The following is a 19,853-nucleotide window of genomic DNA, read 5'->3' on the forward strand; positions in this document are numbered from 1 at the left end:
GCTTCACTTTCACGTTGGGCGGCTTCTCTGTATGCCCTGTACTGCCGCCAGCCCGCACGTTCTTACTTACATGAAGGAGGCAGCAGGAGGATCTCCTTCTCCTCTCTTCTGCCTGGAGGAGCTCCCTACATCTCTCCCGTGTCGTATCTGCTCTCCCTGGTACCGTAGATTACTGCCTAGGTCCCTTGGGTAAGGACAGCTCAGGGGCAATATACGGTACCAGAATAAAAGAATGTGTGGCAAATATGACTATAACCCCCCTCATCCATAGGAATGCACCCATGTACTGCAGTATATGGGTGCATTCCTATGGATGAGGGGGGTTATAGTCATATTTAATATAAACACTGTCCAGGGACTGTTCTGTAATTGGCATGTGTCTATATAAAATATGTTCATGAAGCCAAAATAAGCTCTACCCCAATAATAAGCCCTAAGCCTTTTTTCGGAGAAAAAAATAAATAAGATAAGACCCTGTCTTATTTTCGGAGAAACACGGGTACTCTTCAATAAAAGTTTATTTTTAAGGTTAATGATTTGAGCTCTGTCTCTTTTTTTTCTTAAGTTTGAATATCATGGGGAGTATCTGTAGAATCAGGTCTCTGTCTCTCCTTCCCCTCCAAGCTCAAACATCACATATCGAAGCCTGCTTGAAGCCCTACTGAACAAACCCTACCCTAAAACACAGCATCATTGCTGACATCACATTTGCAGGACAGGGTCCTAGAGAATGAGGAGAACACCACCCTCAGAGGCTAGGTCATTGTTGTGTCTACAGGGCAGAGCTTACAAGCCTCACCACGACTCAGATGTAGACATGAGGTCATCGGGATAGGGAAGCACCACAGTGGGAAAAGGTCACATGACCACGATGGAGTGCAGGAAATTGGGGCATTACAGATAAACAATCACTATTAGTAAGTGATAACATGTTTCCTGTCAAGTGAGGCTGAACATTTCATAACCAGAATACCCCTTTAAGTCTATGCCTGTGTAGGGGAAAAGTGAAGAAGTGACTCATAGCAACCAGTGAGGATGCTTTCATGTTCCAATGGGTCTCTGAAACCTGATTGTATGCGACAAGCAAAATGAAAGATTTACATCCAGACTAGAAGGGGGAAAAACGCAGTACGCTTATCCATAACAAATGCTGCAAAAATAAAACACAGTAAAGTCACAGGTAAAAATGATATTTTTATTTTAAATTTAAGTAAACCGAGAAAGCTTTTCTTGGTAGCTGCATGATTTATTTTTTTTCTAAATGATTATAGGCCCAAGCAATTTGATACAAAGGTTTCCTAGCTGGGGTGTAACAATAACAAACTATAAAAAATGAAAATTATGACAAAGGATGATTGACATGTACACAAGACAGTAAGGCTGCGGAGGGAGGGTGACTGGGAGGGGTGTCTTATCTGTTCTCCCCTATTCCGCACTGGGTTACATTGAAAGTGCACTGAATAATGGAAAGGGAGGAATGTGTTTGGTCCAGTTAGAAATGAACTGAATAGATATTAACCCCTTCCCTGTAAGAGTAAAGAATTTCTTTCTTGGTCCTTTTTTTTTGGATGTGGGAAGATGGGGGGACCTACCTGCCCAACTTTTGCCAGTAAGCTTATAATATGTATAATGAGGCTGCATGACTCTACAGGAATTTCCTGTTTCCATGTTTCCTATGGCACCTCAACTGATGTTACGCTGCTCAGTAAAGGAATGTATGAAGTGTTCTTACAGTTTTGTGGACTTTCTCATCTCTCACTTCGAATTCACATTAAGTTCCAGTTACTTTTTTGCTCTTCTAATTGTGCTTTACAGAAACGTGACCTTAGAAAGATTGAAATTAGTTGTGCTTGGTCTCTGACATTACAAATCACCACATGTGGGAATCTCCTTACTCCTTACTGAAGGAGGTGTATCCCAAGGAGGAGAGCATGTGCAGAACCAGGACTCAAGTGAAGATGTGCCCTCGACACAACACAACCTGCCTGTGCATGAGGGGGTTAAGCAGAAGCAAATAAGGCAGACAAAGGAAAGGGAAGAAGACATTTGGCTCAAGATGCATTTGGTTGAATGTCAGCACCAGAAGACTGCCCGAGTTCTTCATGAGACAAAGGTCATAACGCCTATGATATAGAAGAAGGGCTAATCGTGGTTACCCCAGTCATTTATCAGTAAGGGTGATCATAACCTGCATTACTCATCTCTGGGATGGAAGGGAGAGGCTGGGCACTGGAGAGATGGGGAAAATCATCTCTCTGTTCTCAACCACTAAAAAAAACCTTTGTAAGCTACACCACAGCTGTTTCCCGGGCAGCTGCCATGGAGAAGACACACGCTGAGGGCCTACACTTGAAATGCTTGTTATTGAAAATGTAGACTTTCTAATGTCCCTTTAATATTCACCGACTGTTATTAACTAAGGCCCTAAATTCTAAGGTGACATTCAAAAAATCAAATGGGAAAATATACATATATATGTATAAAATATACGGAGATGTGAAAGAGAGGGATAGAAAGAGTGAAGGAAAGGTAAAATATTATAATTAAATCTTTCAAGCTGTTTACTACGGTAAATCAGTTGAGCTCTATATAGATTTTATAGTATTTTCTGAAATAAAATGGCACATATCTGGAAAGATTAATGGTTGCCTCAAGGACTGCTTTAAGAAAACTGTCCTCAATAGCGAGGGTGTTCTTTCTGCTATAGATTGATGATGTGTATACACCTGTTACTTATCACTGGAGTCTGCAGTACATATGGAAGAACTCGCACAAGGATGTGATACCAGAACAAGGACAAAAAAAATGAGGAAATGCAATGACTTGTCAAGTGCGGTTAGCAGAACAGACACAGCCCTGCCATATTTTCCATACTATGCATCGGAATTTCAGATATAAAGAAAAAAAATAGGATGGTAACAATTTGTCACAAAAAAACAAAACCGTTACTAACTGAGGATTACATTATAAACTGAACAAAGCAAGTAGATTCCAACGAATCAATCTGGAAGTAGGCCACAAATTACCGGTACTGAGAATATTAGGAATAAAGGCCTTTCCTTAAGATAAAAAAAAAAAAATGATACCAGTGCAAAGCGCATAGACAATCAGACAAAACAGAGGGGGAAGTAAAGTGGGAGCCATCTCCTCAATGTGCTCCCTCCAGTTACTACAGTGTAAGATGAAGGAAGAGGTCATTTTTATCTTCTGGCGCCAGAGGGCAGCAAAGAGGGTTTAAAAGAATGCTGACGCAGGGAGAGGTGGAGACCACCATTCCCAAAGCTAAGACAGGGCTGCACTGGAATGCTTCATGATTGTGTGAGAAAGAGAGATGAGGCGAGTTCTCCCAATCAGATGGCTTCAACGTAATTGGCAGGAAGCATGCCCGTCTCCCCTGTGCGCTCCACGGTTCCATACATCCATCCATCATCAATCTGCTGCACATTGATAATAGTGTCACCATCCTGGAAGGAAACCTCGTCTTCATCTGCTGCGGAGTAATCATACACGGCTCTGTAGCGCTTCTGTCAATCAAAAAAGGAAGCAGCTCATTTAATGACCCATAATGCACTTGCAAGCTATTCATACACAGGACTATATGCAACCAGTCTGACCAGGATGCCGGTTATTGAATGGACATACATTACTGCATCGATAATTACAGGGATGAGTTTTTCACACGGAGCGGTGTTGCTGGTCTTAAAGGGGTTGTACAAGATTAGAAAACAGCATCACTCATGTCCTTAGGTTGGGTCTGGTATTGCAACTCAGTTTTTTTTCAATAAAATGTGGCTGAGCTGCAAGATCAGTCAAAGTGTATAGAGGGTGCTGGAAATAAGCATTTCTAATGCACTGCAAGAGCTGAAGGACCTGTGATGACCTCACAGGTCATGTGATCAGATCTAAATGCAGTAGCTGAAAAGGACCTGGGATGAAGTCACCATCATGTGACCAGTGCAGGAGAGGACGGCTCAGCAGTGAAGAGAAGCCCTGGAAAGAGGCTGAGGTGAGATCTGCTACATGAGGAGAGGTAAGTGAAGATGACTCAGTGGGAGCGGCAGAGCAATGTTGGGAGTTATTTAATTGGGACTGTATGTTAGGGCTGAAGGGAGGGAAGTTATTTACATGGGACAGTGAGGAGGAGTGATGTTAATTACATGGGACTGAAATTTGGAAGTAGCTGGGGTAGAGTGATGTTATTTATATGGGACTGCATGTTGAAGGCAACTGTGGTAAGGCAGTGATATTATCTACATGGGATTGAATGTTAAGGGGTAAAGTTATTTACATGGGACTACATGTTGGAGATGGCTGGGGAGGGGGTGATTTTATTTACATGGGACTGTATGTTGAAGGTGTCTGGGGGAGGGAGTGATGTTATTTATATGGGACTGAATATTGAGGAGGTGATGTTATTTACATGGGACTGTATGCTAAAGGCGGCTGGGGAGGGGGGTGATGTTATTTACACGGGACTGTATGTTGTTAGGGGCAGGAGAGATTGTATGATGTTATTTACATGGGACTGTATATTGAAGGGGGCTGGAGAGTGTGTGATGGTAATCATACGGGACTTTATGGCGGAGGGAAATAGTGTTATTTACATGGGACTGTATGGCGGAGGTGCTGAGGAATTATAATTTCTGAGGACACTAAACTGAGGAATATAACCACAGTGGGCACTGCAGGTGGCATTATAAATATTGGGGGCGCTTCAGGGCGAGCATTATAACAGTAGGGGGCAGTATAAATACTAGGGGCACTGTGGGGGCATTCTAAATCCAGGGGACATTAGGCGTTCTTATTACTACTAGGGGCTCTATAGGAGGGATCCGTTTTATTTCTAATAAGAGCACTATGGGGGCCTTATTACTACTTAGGGGTCTGTAGAGAGCTTTATTACCACTGGGGGAACAATAGGGGGCCTTATTTCTACTAGAGTATCTGTGAGGGTATTATTAATACTGGAGGGCTCTTCTACTAATGGAGGCAGTCTTGTGGAGCATTATCACTGTTGGGTCCAGTATTACTAATAAGAGCATTCTAGAAGGGAATTACTATTGGTGGGACTATGAGGAGTACTATTACTATGAGGGGCACTCATTTTTCTTCAGGATAGTATTTGGGGGTACAGAAAAGTAAGGAAGCTAAGATGTCCGTGTGTCACACACTGCATAGATGAGGCGGCTGAGAGAAGTTGTCCAGACTAAATGGAGAAGATAATGACAGAAGATCTACATCAGAGGAGACGTCACCTGGGAGGCACTGGATGTGAGAGGTATGTGCTGCTGTATAGCAAGTACAGTAAAATATCTTCAGTGCTAGTGTTTGCAGGGGAGAGGGGGGGGATGCGGTCGTTCAACTTAGAGAATTGGGCCATATGCATTGGTGCTTGGGCGCCGGATCTTTTGAGACCCTAGCAACGCCCCTGATCAATTGCAATCTGATAGATTCTGTATAGTATGCTATTTGTACAGGAGTTGGCATCACTAAGGATCATGGTCAATAGGACCATGCTGCTCGGATGAGTAATTTGTGGTCCAAGAAAAAATAAAACTTTTAGTTTGGCTTCCTCAATTGTATTATTCTCTGCTTCACTATAGTCAAAGGGGTTCTCCGGGAATTCAATAACTGAAAATACTTAAATATTAATTTATTATAAATATATTCCCAAATACATTTCATTAGTTATAGTGGTTTGTTTTGTGTGGGGAGCAATCATCAGGGGAAATAGAATGGCCGCCGTCCTATTAGTACACACGGAACCTGTCCTAATAACACAGCAGGACAAGTTAGGCTGGGTTTACATCAACATTTAGTTTTCTGTTCTTCTGATCCGTCTGTATTTTGAGCATCCGTTATGCTCAGTTATGCACATTTTGCATCTGTTTTAGCCATTTCTGTCTGAGATCCGTTATTTTAGACGAGAAAAAGTCCTACATTCAGGACTTATTTTTCCGTCTAAAATAACAGATCTCAGATGGGAATTGCTAAAACGGATGCCAAATGTGCATAACTGAGCATAACGGATGCAGGGCTCCAGATGGCGACCAAAATGGTCGCCAATGCGACTTAGAATTGCAAAATGGCGACAAGACTTTGTAGTCTTGTCGCCATTTGCGCCTAGACCCTCCGCTTCTCTGTCTGTTTAACACACGAGTTTAACTGACATGGCACACGCTGCTGTCAGCGCGTGCCATGTTCTCCTCAGCAGCACAGGGAAGAAGGAGGCAGTCCCTCACCCCTGTACTGCCGCTGCCACCAATGGACTGATAGCAGGGAGGAGGAGGGGAGGGGCTGTGGGCCACCAATGAATATAGTTTATGCCTGAATAAAAACGCAGGCTGCTGGTGTCGGCTATATGGGATATGGCCAGCACCAGCAGCCTACGTTTGTATTCAGGGATAAACTATATTCATTGGGGCGCAGTGCGCCCCCCCCCCCACCCTTTAACCCCAGTAATATAAAGTAGAATCATTGGTGGCGCAGTGCGCCCCCAACCCCCTCTCTCCCCCCCCCCCCCCCATATTAGGGTGAATAGGAAAAGTTATGAAAAGATCCCAGGTTCTAGCCCCTAGTAAAAAAATAAAATAAAAAGGTTAAAAAAAATATATACACTGCTCAAAAAAATAAAGGGAACACAAAAATAACACATCCTAGATCTGAATTAATTAAATATTTTTCTGAAATACTTTGTTCTTTACATAGTTGAATGTGCTGACAACAAAATCACACAAAAATAAAATAATGGAAATCAAATTTTTTAACCCATGGAGGTCTGGATTTGGAGTCACACTCAAAATTAAAGTGGAAAAACACACTACAGGCTGATCCAACTTTGATGCAATGTCCTTAAAACAAGTCAAAATGAGGCTCAGTAGTGTGTGTGGCCTCCACGTGCCTGTATGACCTCCCTACAACGCCTGTGCATGCTCCTGATGAGGTGGCGGATGGTCTCCTGAGGGATCTCCTCCCAGACCTGGACTAAAGCATCTGCCAACTCCTGGACAGTCTGTGGTGCAACGTGACGTTGGTGGATAGAGCGAGACATGATGTCCCAGATGTGCTCAATTGGATTCAGGTCTGGGGAACGGGCGGGCCAGTCCATAGCATCAATGCCTTTGTCTTGCAGGAACTGCTGACACACTCCAGCCACATGAGGTCTAGCATTGTCTTGCATTAGGAGGAACCGAGGGCCAACCGCACCAGCATATGGTCTCACAAGGGGTCTGAGGATCTCATCTCGGTACCTAATGGCAGTCAGGCTACCTCTGGCGATCACATGGAGGGCTGTGCGGCCCTCCAAAGAAATGCCACCCCACACCATTACTGACCCAATGCCAAACCGGTCATGCTGGAGGATGTTGCAGGCAGCAGAACGTTCTCCACGGCGTCTCCAGACTCTGTCACATCTGTCACGTGCTCAGTGTGAACCTGCTTTCATCTGTGAAGAGCACAGGGCACCAATGGCGAATTTGCCAATCTTGGTGTTCTCTGGCAAATGCCAAACGTCGTGCACGATGTTGGGCTGTAAGCACAACTCCCACCTGTGGACGTCGGGCCCTCATATCACCCTCATGGAGTCTGTTTCTGACCGTTTGAGCAGACACATGCACATTTGTGGCCTGCTGGAGGTCATTTTGCAAGGCTCTGGCAGTGCTCCTCCTGTTCCTCCTTGCACAAAGGCGGAGGTAGCGGTCCTGCTGCTGGGTTGTTGCCTTCCTACGGCCTCCTCCACGTCTCCTGATGTACTGGCCTGTCTCCTGGTAGCGCCTCCATGCTCTGGACACTACGCTGACAGACACAGCAAACCTTCTTGCCACAGCTCGCATTGATGTGCCATCCTGGATAAGCTGCACTACCTGAGCCACTTGTGTGGGTTGTAGACTCCGTCTCATGCTACCACTAGAGTAAAAGCACCGCCAGCATTCAAAAGTGACCAAAACACCAGCCAGGAAGAATAGGAACTGAGAAGTGGTCTGTGGTTACCACCTGCAGAACCACTCCTTTATTGGGGGTGTCTTGCTAATTGCCTATAATTTCCACCTGTTGTCTATTCCATTTGCACAACAGCATGTGAAATTGATTGTCACTCAGTGTTGCTTCCTAAGTGGACAGTTTGATTTCACAGAAGTGTGATTGACTTGGAGTTACATTGTGTTGTTTAAGTGTTCCCTTTATTTTTTTGAGCAGTGTATATATATTAAGTTTAAATCACCCCCTTTCCCAATTTTCCATATGTAATATTTATTTATTGTTTATAGATTTTATATCGCCACACCCAAAAAAGTGCAAACTATTAAAATATTTAAAAATATCTCCTATGCGGAGAACGCCGTAACAGAAAAAACTAAACGTGCAATTTACCATTTTTGTGTCACCTTGTCCCGACAAAAATTAGGATCGGACTGTTGTATTTTGGTCCAGATGCTCCATAAAATGTGGAATGCATGCGGCTTTTTTGGTGTTTTATTTTTTTCACGTGGTATCGAGTATCGCAATACTTTTTTATGGTATCGAAAGAGTCAAAATTTTGGTATCGTGACAACCCTAGGTAAGACATGTATTTTTTTTTATTATACCATAAATATATGTATTTTAAATTTGGCACCTAAAAATTTTAATTTGGCGACTAAATTTTTCAGGTTAGGAGCCAATGGCTATGGTATTGATATTTTTTTTAGTCTAGAGCCCTGGGATGCTTAAAATACAGGGTCCATTTTTCTGTTGTTCTGATGAAACAGAAGAACGGAAAACTAAATAGTGATGTGAACCCGTCCTAACTTCACAACATTAAGGCTACTTTCACACTAGCGTTCGGAGCGGATCCGTCTGATGTTTCATCAGACGGATCCGCTCCTATAATGCAGACGTTTGCATCCGTTCAGAACGGATCCGTCTGCATTATAACTTAGAAAATTTTCTAAGTCTGAAAGTAGCCTGAGCGGATCCGTTCAGACTTTACATTGAAAGTCAATGGGGAACGGATCCGCTTGAAGATTGAGCCATATGGTGTCATCTTTAAGCGGATCCGTCCCCATTGACTTCCATTATAAGTCTGGACGGATCCGCTCGCCTCCGCGCGTTCAGGTGTCCGCTCACTGAGCGGAGCGGAGGCTGAGCGCTGGCAGGCGGATGCATTCTCAGTGGATCCGCCTCCACTGAGAATGCATTGGGGCCGGACGGCTGCGTTCAGGACCACTCGTGAGCCCCTTCAAACGGAGCTCACGAGCGGACACCTGAACGCAGGTGTGAAAGTAGCCTAAGCTAAAGAGCTGCCTCGGCATCCTCTCTGCTTTGCTTGTCAGGGATTATGGCCCTGAATACAGCTGATAAGATCTTCAGCTGAATCTCTGTAGGAAAGGAGATCATGAGGGGACATGAAGTATAGAGAGGATGGACAGGACAGGAGTGGGGCTGTGGTAATGGAGACTGCATACAAGGGCTGCTGCTGAAGAGCTTATTAGAATCATAATTCCTGACAAGCAGAGCAGAGAGGATGATGAGGCAGCTCTTTAGCTCAATAGTGTGAAGTAACTTGTCCTCCTGTGTGATTAGGACAGGTTTTGTGCGTACTACTAGGATGGCGGACATTTTATTTCTCCTGATGATTGCTCACTTGGCAAAACAAGAAATTAACTAATGAAATGTATTTGTAAACATACTTATAATAAAGTCATATTTAAGTATTTTCAGTAATTTTATTTTTGTAATTCCCGGAGAACCACTTTAACTATAGTGACGCAAAGAATACTACAATTGAGAAAACCAAACTGAAGGCTGAGATCTCACAGCAAATACGTGATGCCAGCACTTTTCAATGACCTATTATTTCCCACCAAATCTACATACAGAATGGCAATAGTATCAATGAGAAAGTGAGCTCACCCCTCCTGGTGAGGCGCTATGCTGAGTAGCCACAGGTGCTGCTGGCTCATGGTAACCGTATTTGGGCTGCTGCTGCTGTTGCTGCGGCGGCGGCGGTTGTTGTTGCCTTTGATGTTGATAAGCTAGTAGACAAAAAACATAGAACATACCAGTAAATTAAAATTGTTATCATTTGAGACAAACCAAGACTCCTTGTATATATGTGCAGCTGCTGTGGAACTACAAGCAACTGGCAGAATATGCAGGAGTAATCTCATTCTATGTGCCCTATAATACCCTCGCCGTGATGGCTCCCCTTACACAGGACCATTTCTATTAGCCAGAGAACAGTGGCACTGAGCAGTTCTCAATCTGGCTGATTCAGCCCGTCCATGTATTTACCATGCATTGGCCACCAGAAGTCAAACATACAACCAGCCACAGTGCTAGTGTCCAGGATTATAGAAGGGTCTTTTTTTTTTTTATACTTGAGTTGGGTTAAGCCGCAATACCAGATACAGCCCATGAACAAGAGTGGCGCTGCTTCTGTAAAAATAAATGCAGACTCTAAAACCCAGAAGAACAGAAGACACACACGCTGCGCAATAGCGAAGCCTAGTATCGAAAATTGTCAAATCCTGGTATCGAGGTTGATACCGGACAAAAGTATTGATTGGGTATCGAAAATTCGATACCCGCAACAACCCTAATTGTGATAGTGAAATACTAGTTTCCCGGATTATGGTTTTAAGCGGCCTGTGTCTTCTGTTCTTTTAGGTTTTAGAGTCTGCATTTATTTTTACAGAAGCAGCGCCACTCTTGTGCATGGGCTGTATCTGGTATTGCGGCTTAACCCAATTCAAGTATTAAAAGAGAACCTTCTATAATCCTGGACACTAGCACTGTGGCTGGTTGTATGTTTGACTTCTGGTAGGCCACTGCATGGTAAATACTGCCCCGGAATAATAGTAAGTGCAGGGAGATCCCTGGGGGCCGCTCTATGTAGACTGCTAACTTAAAGTCTGGACCCATGAAAGGTGGTCTTTAACTTTTAATACAGGAGGCAGGTGCCGGCAGCAGAATCACATAGCCAGCACCTGCAGTACCTAAGGGGTTAACTGCTGCTGATCTGCTGCCGGCACCCGCCTCCTGTATTAAAGGTTAATTATCATTGGTGGCACAGTGCGCCCGCCCCCCCCCCTCCTCCCCAGTATTAAAATCATTGGTGGCAGTGGCCACAGGGTCCCTTCCCTGTCTCATTGGTGGCAGCGGCAGCTTGTGATCGAAGCCCCAGCAGTGTAATCCTGGGGCTCCGATCGGTTACCATGGCAGCCAGGACGCTACTGAAGCCCTGGCTGCCATTGTAACATCCCTGATGCTGTGTGCACAAAGCACAGGGCAGCAGGGAGAGTGCGAGATCCTATTCACCCTAAAAGAGCTCTATCAGGGTGAATAGGACAAAGGATTAAAATATCCCAGGTTCTAGCCCCTAAGGGCTATTATTAAATAAAAAGTTTAAAAAAAAAGTTTAAAATGCCTTCAGATGACCCCAAAGTTAAAAGTCTAAGGGGGTCAGAGCGGGAGAACTTGGGGGCCATTCAACTGGCCCACGACGACCAATCCACTTTCCAGGAAACTGTTCATCTAGGAATGCTCGGACCTGACACCCATAATGTGGTGGTGCACCATCTTGCTGGAAAAACTCAGGGAACGTGCCAGCTAGATGAACAGTTTCCTGGAAAGTGGATTGGTCGTCGTGGGCCAGTTGAATGGCCCCCAAGGTCTCCCGATCTGACCCCCTTAGACTTTTATCTTTGAGGTCATCTGAAGGCAATTGTCTATGCTGTGAAGATACGAGATGTGAAGCACCTGAAACTACGGATACTGGAAGCCTGTGCTAGCATTTCTCCTGCGGTGTTGCTATCAGTGTGTGAAGAGTGGGAGAAGAGGGTTGCATTGACAATCCAACACAATGGGCAGCACATTGAACACATTTTATAAGTGGTCAGAAACTTGTAAATAACTCATTAAAGAATAAAGTTACGTTAAAACCAAGCACACCATTGTTTTTCTTGTGAAATTCCCAATAAAGTTTGATGTGTCACATGACCCTCTTCCTATTGAAAAAACAAAAGTTGGATTCAAAATGGCCGACTTCAAAATGGCCACCACCCATCTTGAAAAGTTTTCCCCCTCACATATACTAATGTGCCACAAACAGGAAGTTAATATCACCAACCATTCCCATTTTATTAAGGTGTATCCATATAAATGGCCCACCCTATATATCTAATCTGGTCACAAGACAAACCCAAACATCCAGAGGTCAAGACCAACATATGGGTCTATTATGTTCTGCAATGCTTCCAATTTTCCGTCTTCTTCAGAGAACATACTGCATGTAAAAACCAACCAGCTTATTTAATCCACAATCAACCCACATAATAGAACAAAAGGTTTTATGGCGGTAGAGCTCATTCACAGGATGATGAGTATCTGAATCATTCCTTGAAGACTTTTCAAGGACATAACCAATGAATGGGCGAATACGCTTATAATTCGATTACCTGAGCTACTGGCCGGGGGCAGATGGGACTGCATGCTCTCTGAGGGAAGTCGGCGGTAATTGGTAACATCGTCTGAGACTCTGCGCTCCATTTCACCAGAATCAATGGACACACTTCCCATCCGGCTCTTCTCAAACTCTTCATGATATTTAATCTACAAGAAGAAAGCAGTTTTAGAGTTGCCCCAGCTCTCATGTCTGGTCCCACATTTTCCATTGACAAACCAATTTAGCTTTCTGAGCACAGGAAAACCTACTATGACCCAACAGTGTCTGCTATGGCAGAGTGCTATGAACATGTGCACTGTTTGGCAGAATGTATATTAACCGTATTAGCACTACTGACTCATTGGAGAGTGACTGGACCCATCTGAATTAGGATAACTGTTAGGGCTCTGGTAAAGTTAGCCTCACCACGAGTACACTTCACTCCGAGCCTAAGAGCACCAGGTGAGGGCCACTCTGCACTCACATTACTGATCTGGTCCTGTGTCTTCTTAATTCTCTGCAGCTCAGGAGTATCGGCCACGACACTAAACCCCTTGCCTTTATTCTTTTCAAAGTCTTCCTTGTAACGAATCTAAAAAGAAGAGAACACAAAATTATTTTCTTTAAAAAAAAAAATACTTCTAAAAATGTACCACCCCCATAAGCATTTGCAGATCCTTTTGTTCTCCGGGAGATAAGCTACTATAGAAGAGTACATAGACAGAGGATTATTGCCACGACCTTCACCCCTCGCCCTATTCAGAATGCATGCACAATCAGCCGAGTATGCATGTTAATTGGGGAGAGAGAGCTATAGAGAGAGGAAGTGTCAGGAGATCCTACTACATAAGGCTACTTTCACACCTGCGTTCGGGTGTCCGCTCGTGAGCTCCGTTTGAAGGGGCTCACAAGCGGCCCCGAACGCAACTGTCCAGCCCTAATGCATTCTCAGTGGACGCGGATCCGCTGAGAATGCATCAGTCTGCCAGCGTTCAGCCTCCGCTCCGCTCAGCGAGCGGACACCTGAACGCTGCTTGCAGCGTTCGGGTGTCCGCCTGGCCGTGCGGAGGCAAGCGGATCCGTCCAGACTTACAATGGAAGTCAATGGGGACGGATCCGCTTGAAGATGACACCATATGGCTCAATCTTCAAACGGATCCGTCCCTCATTGATTTTCAATGTAAAGTCTGGACGGATCCATTCAGGCTACTTTCAGACTTAGTTTTTTTTTCAAACTATAATGCAGACGGATCCGTTCTGAACGGATACAAACGTCTGCATTATAGGAGCGGATCCGTCTGAGCAGACATCAGACGGACCCGCTCTGAACGCTAGTGTGAAAGTAGCCTAAGTTGGTTGCCCAGTCTTGCCAAAATTGGTAGATTTGCAGACATACATCTAAAGTAAAAATGTGGGGGATTCAGTCAGCACAACCCTATATGCAGGTGCACATCGCTATGGCGAAATACATATACAAATAAAAGAACACAAATGCAATAGCACTCTGCAACCAGCACTCCGCCCTGCCTCCATGCTGGATGTTGAATGCGGCATTGGTGTACATTTTGGCCAAAGCGTAATAAGCCACTCACCACGTCAAGGTCGCCTCAATGAGTGGTCCCTAACACTAGTTCTTACCTGTTTATGGGCCATGACAGCCACACAAAGTCCAGAGAGCGCAGGTACAGCATGAACGCCAGGCACACTCTGCTTTTAACCCTGTCAGGTGCCGTTACAGCTTTCATCGGATCCAGGGATGCAAGTACCAACATGCATGCTGAGCCCACTATATACTTCTCCTGGAGCCAAATGGCTACTGGTAGGCCCTGTAGAAGTAGACTCCGTTTTATACTATAATGTTGAATGAGGCATTGGTGTACATTTTGAGTGTGCCTTGCGTTCATGCTGTACCTGCGCTCTCTGGACTTTGTGTGGCTGTCATGGCCCATAAACAGGTAGGAACTAGTGTTAGGGACCACTCATAGAGGCGACCTTGACGTGGTGAGTGGCTTATTACGCTTTGGCCAAAATGTACACCAATGCCTCATTCAACATCCAGCATGGAGGCAGGGCGGAGTGCTGTTTGCAGAGTGCTATTGCATTTGTGTTCTTTTCTTTGTATACATCTAAAGTGTATGACCAGCTTAAAGGGGTTTTACCATCTCAATGGGGGCATATCGCTAGGATATGCCCCCATTGTCTGACAGGTGCGGGTCCCACCTCTGAGACCTGCACCTACAATGAGAACGGAGCAGGGAAATGAACGGAGGGCGCACTACGCATGCACAGCCTCCCTCCATTCATTTCTATGGGGCCGTCAAAAATATGTGATCTTCTGAGCCATTAGTTCAGCCCGACGTTTACAAATCTGCTCATCTATGTCATTGTAAAACTTATGGAGGGGAAAACATAACAGCAACACCAGACAAGTAGGATCGTAGAAAATGTCAAATTATTTAATTCCATTTATATAGTGACAACCTGGGGAGAGTGTTTGAATTACAGCTCCGTTTCCTTGGACACAGCTACCATGACAACAAGAAAAGCATTTAACCCCCATAATGCTGGATACATTCAGTCCTCATAACCCAAGTCATTTTTTTAATCTCCTTTCAGAAGAGACTTTTCTGCCCAGTAACAACATTTAGGGCTCTTTCACACGAGCTAGTTTTCCATCACTTCCGTTCATTTTAATGGGTCTGTGTACATGAGCGTAGTTTTTCACGCATTATCTTTTTATCTTTTTTTGGGGCGTTTAGGAAAAATCACAGCACGTTCTATACAGTGGTCCCTCAAGTTACAATATTAATTGGTTCCAGGACGACCATGGTATGCTGAAACCATTGTAAGTTGAGTAATTGGTTCCAAAGCCCCAAAATGTCATCCAAGATAAGAGAAAATGAAGATTTAAGAAAAATAAGCAGATAACTAGGACAGATAAAACAAGTCCTTACATATAACAGTCAGGATTAGCTGCTAACTAGCAACTAATAGGCTAATTTAGGCTACTTTCACACCCGCATTTTGGCTTTCAGTTTGTGCGATCCGTTCAGGGCTCTCACAAGCGGTCCAAATCGGATCAGTTTTGCCCTAATACATTCTGAACGGAAAAGGATCCGCTCCGAATGCATCAGTTTGCCTCAAATCAGTCACCATTGTGCTTTGGAGATGGACACCAAAACGCTGCCTGCAGCGTTTTGATGTGCGTCTGATGAAACTGAGCCAAATGGATCCGTCCTGACACAATGGGGACTAATCCGTTTTCACTGACACAATCTGGCACAAAACGGATCCGTCCCCCATTGACTTTCAATGGTGTTCAAAACGGATCTGTAATGGCTATATAAGACATAAGACAACCGGATCCGTTCGTGACGGATGCATGCGGTTGTATTATTGTAACGGAAGTGTTTTTGCAGATTCGTGACGGATCCGCAAAGAATGCTAGTGTGAAAGTAGCCTTACCAGAGAAGTGGCCTTCCTTGGTTGGATCTGTGTCTGAGACATTGTATGTGTCTGGTTTCAACTTACGATGGTTGAGAAAAGACCATTGTATGTTGAAAACATTGTATCCTGAGGCCATTGTATCTTGAGGGATCACTTATTGTGTATTTTTTCACACAGCTTTGGTTACATACAAGTAAATGGGGCTTGCATGAAAAACGGAAGGCATCCGGATACAATGTATTTTTCACTGATGATTGCTGGAGAAGTAGATTATTATTTTTCAGTTTTTCTTTACAAGCATGAAAAACGCATCAAAACTGATTTCAACCGCACAGAAAAAAAAAAACGCAAAAACTGAACACAATCGCAGACAAAACTGATTAAACTTGAGTGCAAAATCATCCGTTTTTCCCTAAACAGAGCCTGACAATCTGCATCACTCACTCATATGTATGAGACCTATAGACAACCCATAACTTGTGGCACTCCTTGCAGACTTTGTTATAGCGATGCAGTTCTAGTTCACTGCTCGCTCACTCAATGTCAAGCAGCAGGAGGGTGATGTAAACCAGAGTGATAGATAGAAGAAATGTGGGGTGTTCCAAAAAGTTACAGGTTGACACGACAAAGTTTTTTTTTTTTTTTTTTTTCCTGAAACAGCACCACTCTTGTCCGTGGACATGTCTGGTATTGCAGCTCAGACTGTTTTAAAGGCATTTTGTAGTCAGAGATATTTATATCCTATCCTCAGGACATCTCCGCCGATCAGCTGTTTGAAGAAGTAGCGACACTCATGCGCTTCAAAATTACCTGTGCGTCATCTTGCTTGTAGAGTTGGGGCAGTATAACTACAACTGCTCATCCCATTCAAGTGATGGGTGTCAGACCTCCGCCAATCTGATATGGATGACCCATCCTGATGATAGGTCACGAATATCTTTAACTGCACACCCCCTTTAACTGAATAGGGCTGAGCTGCAATACCAAATAAAGTCAATGGGCTAGAATAGTGTCGTTTCTGGGGAATAAAAGCAAATTTTCAGTTCTAATGTCAATCTATTTAAGACCCCCAATCTATCTGCCAGTGCTGTGCAGATTACAGGGGGCTGCTTCAGTTATGTACAATGCTGTCAATATAAATGCCTTAAAGGCGTTTACCCACTGACAGCATTTATCCCCTATCCTCTGGATACAAGGTAGGTAAGTGTCTATTTGTTAACGGTCCAACTGCCTACAGGCCTAACAGGTACTAGAGCCTCCTTTCTATTGTACAGTTTTCCTCAAACTTATCCTTTCCCTCTAATATTGTAAATTTTAGTAAAAAAATAAATAAATCCAAAATTATAGGAAAGAGTGCATCAGACTTGCCGACACTCTCTCTTTCTTTTTTTTATGCAGACACTGGACTGCTTCAATAACTTCCAATACACTTAATATATTTGCCCTCAACACATTTGGACCAGAAGAGTCCAGACACCTTTGGAGAATCAATTGTGTAAATGAGTAGGAAAGTATTCTGTGCAACATGTCAGTGCACTGCAGTGAGACACACTCTAGTTTAAAGACCACCCTATGAGGGAATTCTAAGTTAATAGAGGAAAGTGTGGGGGGAGGAGGGGGGGCGGTCTAGTGCTCTGGAGGATCTGGTACATCCATGCATTACATGGATAGACCCTTGATTAAACTGAGAACTTCATTTCATCTGTGGTGGTGCTGCAGAGAAACTGAACATGCTTCTGGGTTCCCCCATAGTTTACATTTGATTGCTGGAGGGTAGCGGCAACAAGTCACCATGTGACAGGCTTAGGGTCCATTCACATGACAGTATTTTCAGTCCGCATCCGTTCTGCGTGTTTTGTGGATTGGACGTGGACCCATAAATTTCAAAGGGGCCGCAAAAGATACAGACAGTGCGCTGTCCGTATCCACATGTTTGTTCTGCAGCCCCGTCGGTTTAGCAAACAAGACTAGGCATTTGATGCATAGTGCAGGACCTGTGGAAGGAGAACATGCCCATATGCCTGTTTTTCAGATCTGGAAATTTGCGGGCCGCAATACAGATATGGTCGTGTAAATGCCCCCTTAGTGTCAAGAAACCTTTTCAACAAAAGGGATTGTGAAAAAAAAAAAAAGTGAAAAAAAAAAAACTTTTTCTGCTCGTTCATTTATAGCAGTTACATGTAACTGCAGGGATACTATAAAACTGTTATGGTCAAATATGACAGCGCATTTTAAATCACCACCCAGAGGGTATTCAGGCAGGCACAGAAACGTGACACAATGTACAAGTACAGACATGATACATGGGAGACCGCGGGGGAATCTTACCTGACTCTGCAGCTCACTCTGCTGCTTCAAGCGGAGGTTTTCTGGAGTATCAGCCACCATAGTGAAGGACTGCTTGGGGTAATGCCTGGAATAAGAAAAGGACAAAGACAAACTGCTTATTTCTGTAAAAAAAGATTATATCCTAAACACTGGAGGGGTTGGAGGACCTTCCCTCTTGTACCTAGAGTGTTAAACTGCCCATGGCAAGCAACTGAAACGCTGGGTCATTCACAATGCAGCTGTATGTGATCCGTCCCCGCATGGTCTGGACTGAACAGAACTAAAAGGTGGATTAAACTGGCAGATTGTCTGCCAGATCATCTTTATTAAGTGTTTGTATGAATGCGCGTTAGCAATGATCTGGCAGTGTAATACAGCCGCCAATTACCCGATAAACGAACAAATGCTCATTCAACGGACAATCGGAATCTTTCAACAGGTTTAAAAATCATTGTTTGCCGGCAGCAGATCATGCGGTCTAATCAGGATCTGTTGGCGGCAAACAACGAGTCAGTATGGGGATGAGCGATGGCATAACGATTGCTCCTCCCCATACAGGGGAGGAGATTGCAGGATGTAATAGTGAGCAGAGGATTGCTGGAAAGGAGCGCCTCCCTCCGAACAATCACCTGCATGATCGCTACATGTAATACAGTCTTAAGGTACTTCTCAAAGAAAGGGAATGAGTTGGTTCAGAAAGGGTGCTGCAACTATGTGGAAGTGGTCAGGTTATAAGCAGGGAATCAGTTGCCACTAGAGGGAGCGTAGGAGTTACCTGCATGTCCATACAACTCAATAATAACACAATATGCAGTAAGCTCCCCCTGGTGGTGGTGACAGACTGCAAGAATGTTTTAATCCGTGTCTATTTATTTATTTTATGCACTTATATAGCGCTACTATATTCCGCAGCGCTTTACAGACATTAGCATCCAACTGTCCCCAGTGGGGCTCACAATCTGAAGGCCCCTATCAGTAGGTCTTTGAAGTGTGGGAGGATGCAGAGGATTTGCAGCTTTATATCAGAAAAACAGAGCTCCGACTGCTAAAAATATATTTTTAGAAATTAATCAACACAAACAACATAATATGAATAAAGTGGATATTGAAAGACAGCCTGTCACCAGGAAATTCACTGTTGAACACACACAACACCTTGAAGGGCTGGCTCAGCTAAATGTCAGGATACCTTTCACTTAGCGCTGCAACCCCATTCATTTCTATGCTACACTGCGATCCTTGGGCACGATAGTGAAGCCGAACCCTAACAAGCTGCCTGCAGATTGCACTGCATTTCACCATGTCAGGTTCCTTTAAGGATTATGCTAGGAAATAACGTACATATCAATTCCCAACTGTAATGTCATAATAGGAGACACTCCCTTCAGAAGCACAAGTAATCCAACAATGACCTGCAAGTCCCGTAAATCATCTCTAGACTAAGATATTCTGCGATGGCAACAGACACAAGCCTGCCCTCCGTTTCTCACAAAGGAGGATATCATAGTAATCAGACACCTACATCAGGCTGTGGCCAAGTGCTTCACCATTTCTCGTCTCCTGCAGCCACCTTGTAATGTAATAGCAGACTGCTGCATCTAAGTACACAGCCGGAATGACTGTCAGTATCAAGGGCCTGCTTAATTTGGTTGTGCAC

The 19,853-nt window shown here is 44.1% G+C and overlaps 1 protein-coding gene across 1 annotated transcript in view; it reads right to left on the reverse strand.

Annotated features, from left to right (window-relative positions):
- Nucleotides 1–1,181: 1,181 nt before the first annotated feature.
- The window catches only part of LASP1 (LIM and SH3 protein 1), a 57,482-nt gene continuing 38,810 nt past the window's right edge, over nucleotides 1,182–19,853 (reverse strand). The window contains exons 3-7 of the mRNA XM_040434739.1: nucleotides 18,197–18,281; nucleotides 12,906–13,013; nucleotides 12,435–12,588; nucleotides 9,889–10,010; nucleotides 1,182–3,524 (exon numbers count right to left, since the gene is read on the reverse strand). Of these exons, the coding sequence (XP_040290673.1) occupies nucleotides 3,351–3,524; nucleotides 9,889–10,010; nucleotides 12,435–12,588; nucleotides 12,906–13,013; nucleotides 18,197–18,281 (643 nt within the window). The 3' untranslated portion in view covers nucleotides 1,182–3,350. The remainder of the gene's footprint in view (nucleotides 3,525–9,888; nucleotides 10,011–12,434; nucleotides 12,589–12,905; nucleotides 13,014–18,196; nucleotides 18,282–19,853) is intronic.

Source organism: Bufo bufo, chromosome 6, assembly GCF_905171765.1.
Source record: "Bufo bufo chromosome 6, aBufBuf1.1, whole genome shotgun sequence".
NCBI lineage: Eukaryota > Metazoa > Chordata > Amphibia > Anura > Bufonidae > Bufo > Bufo bufo.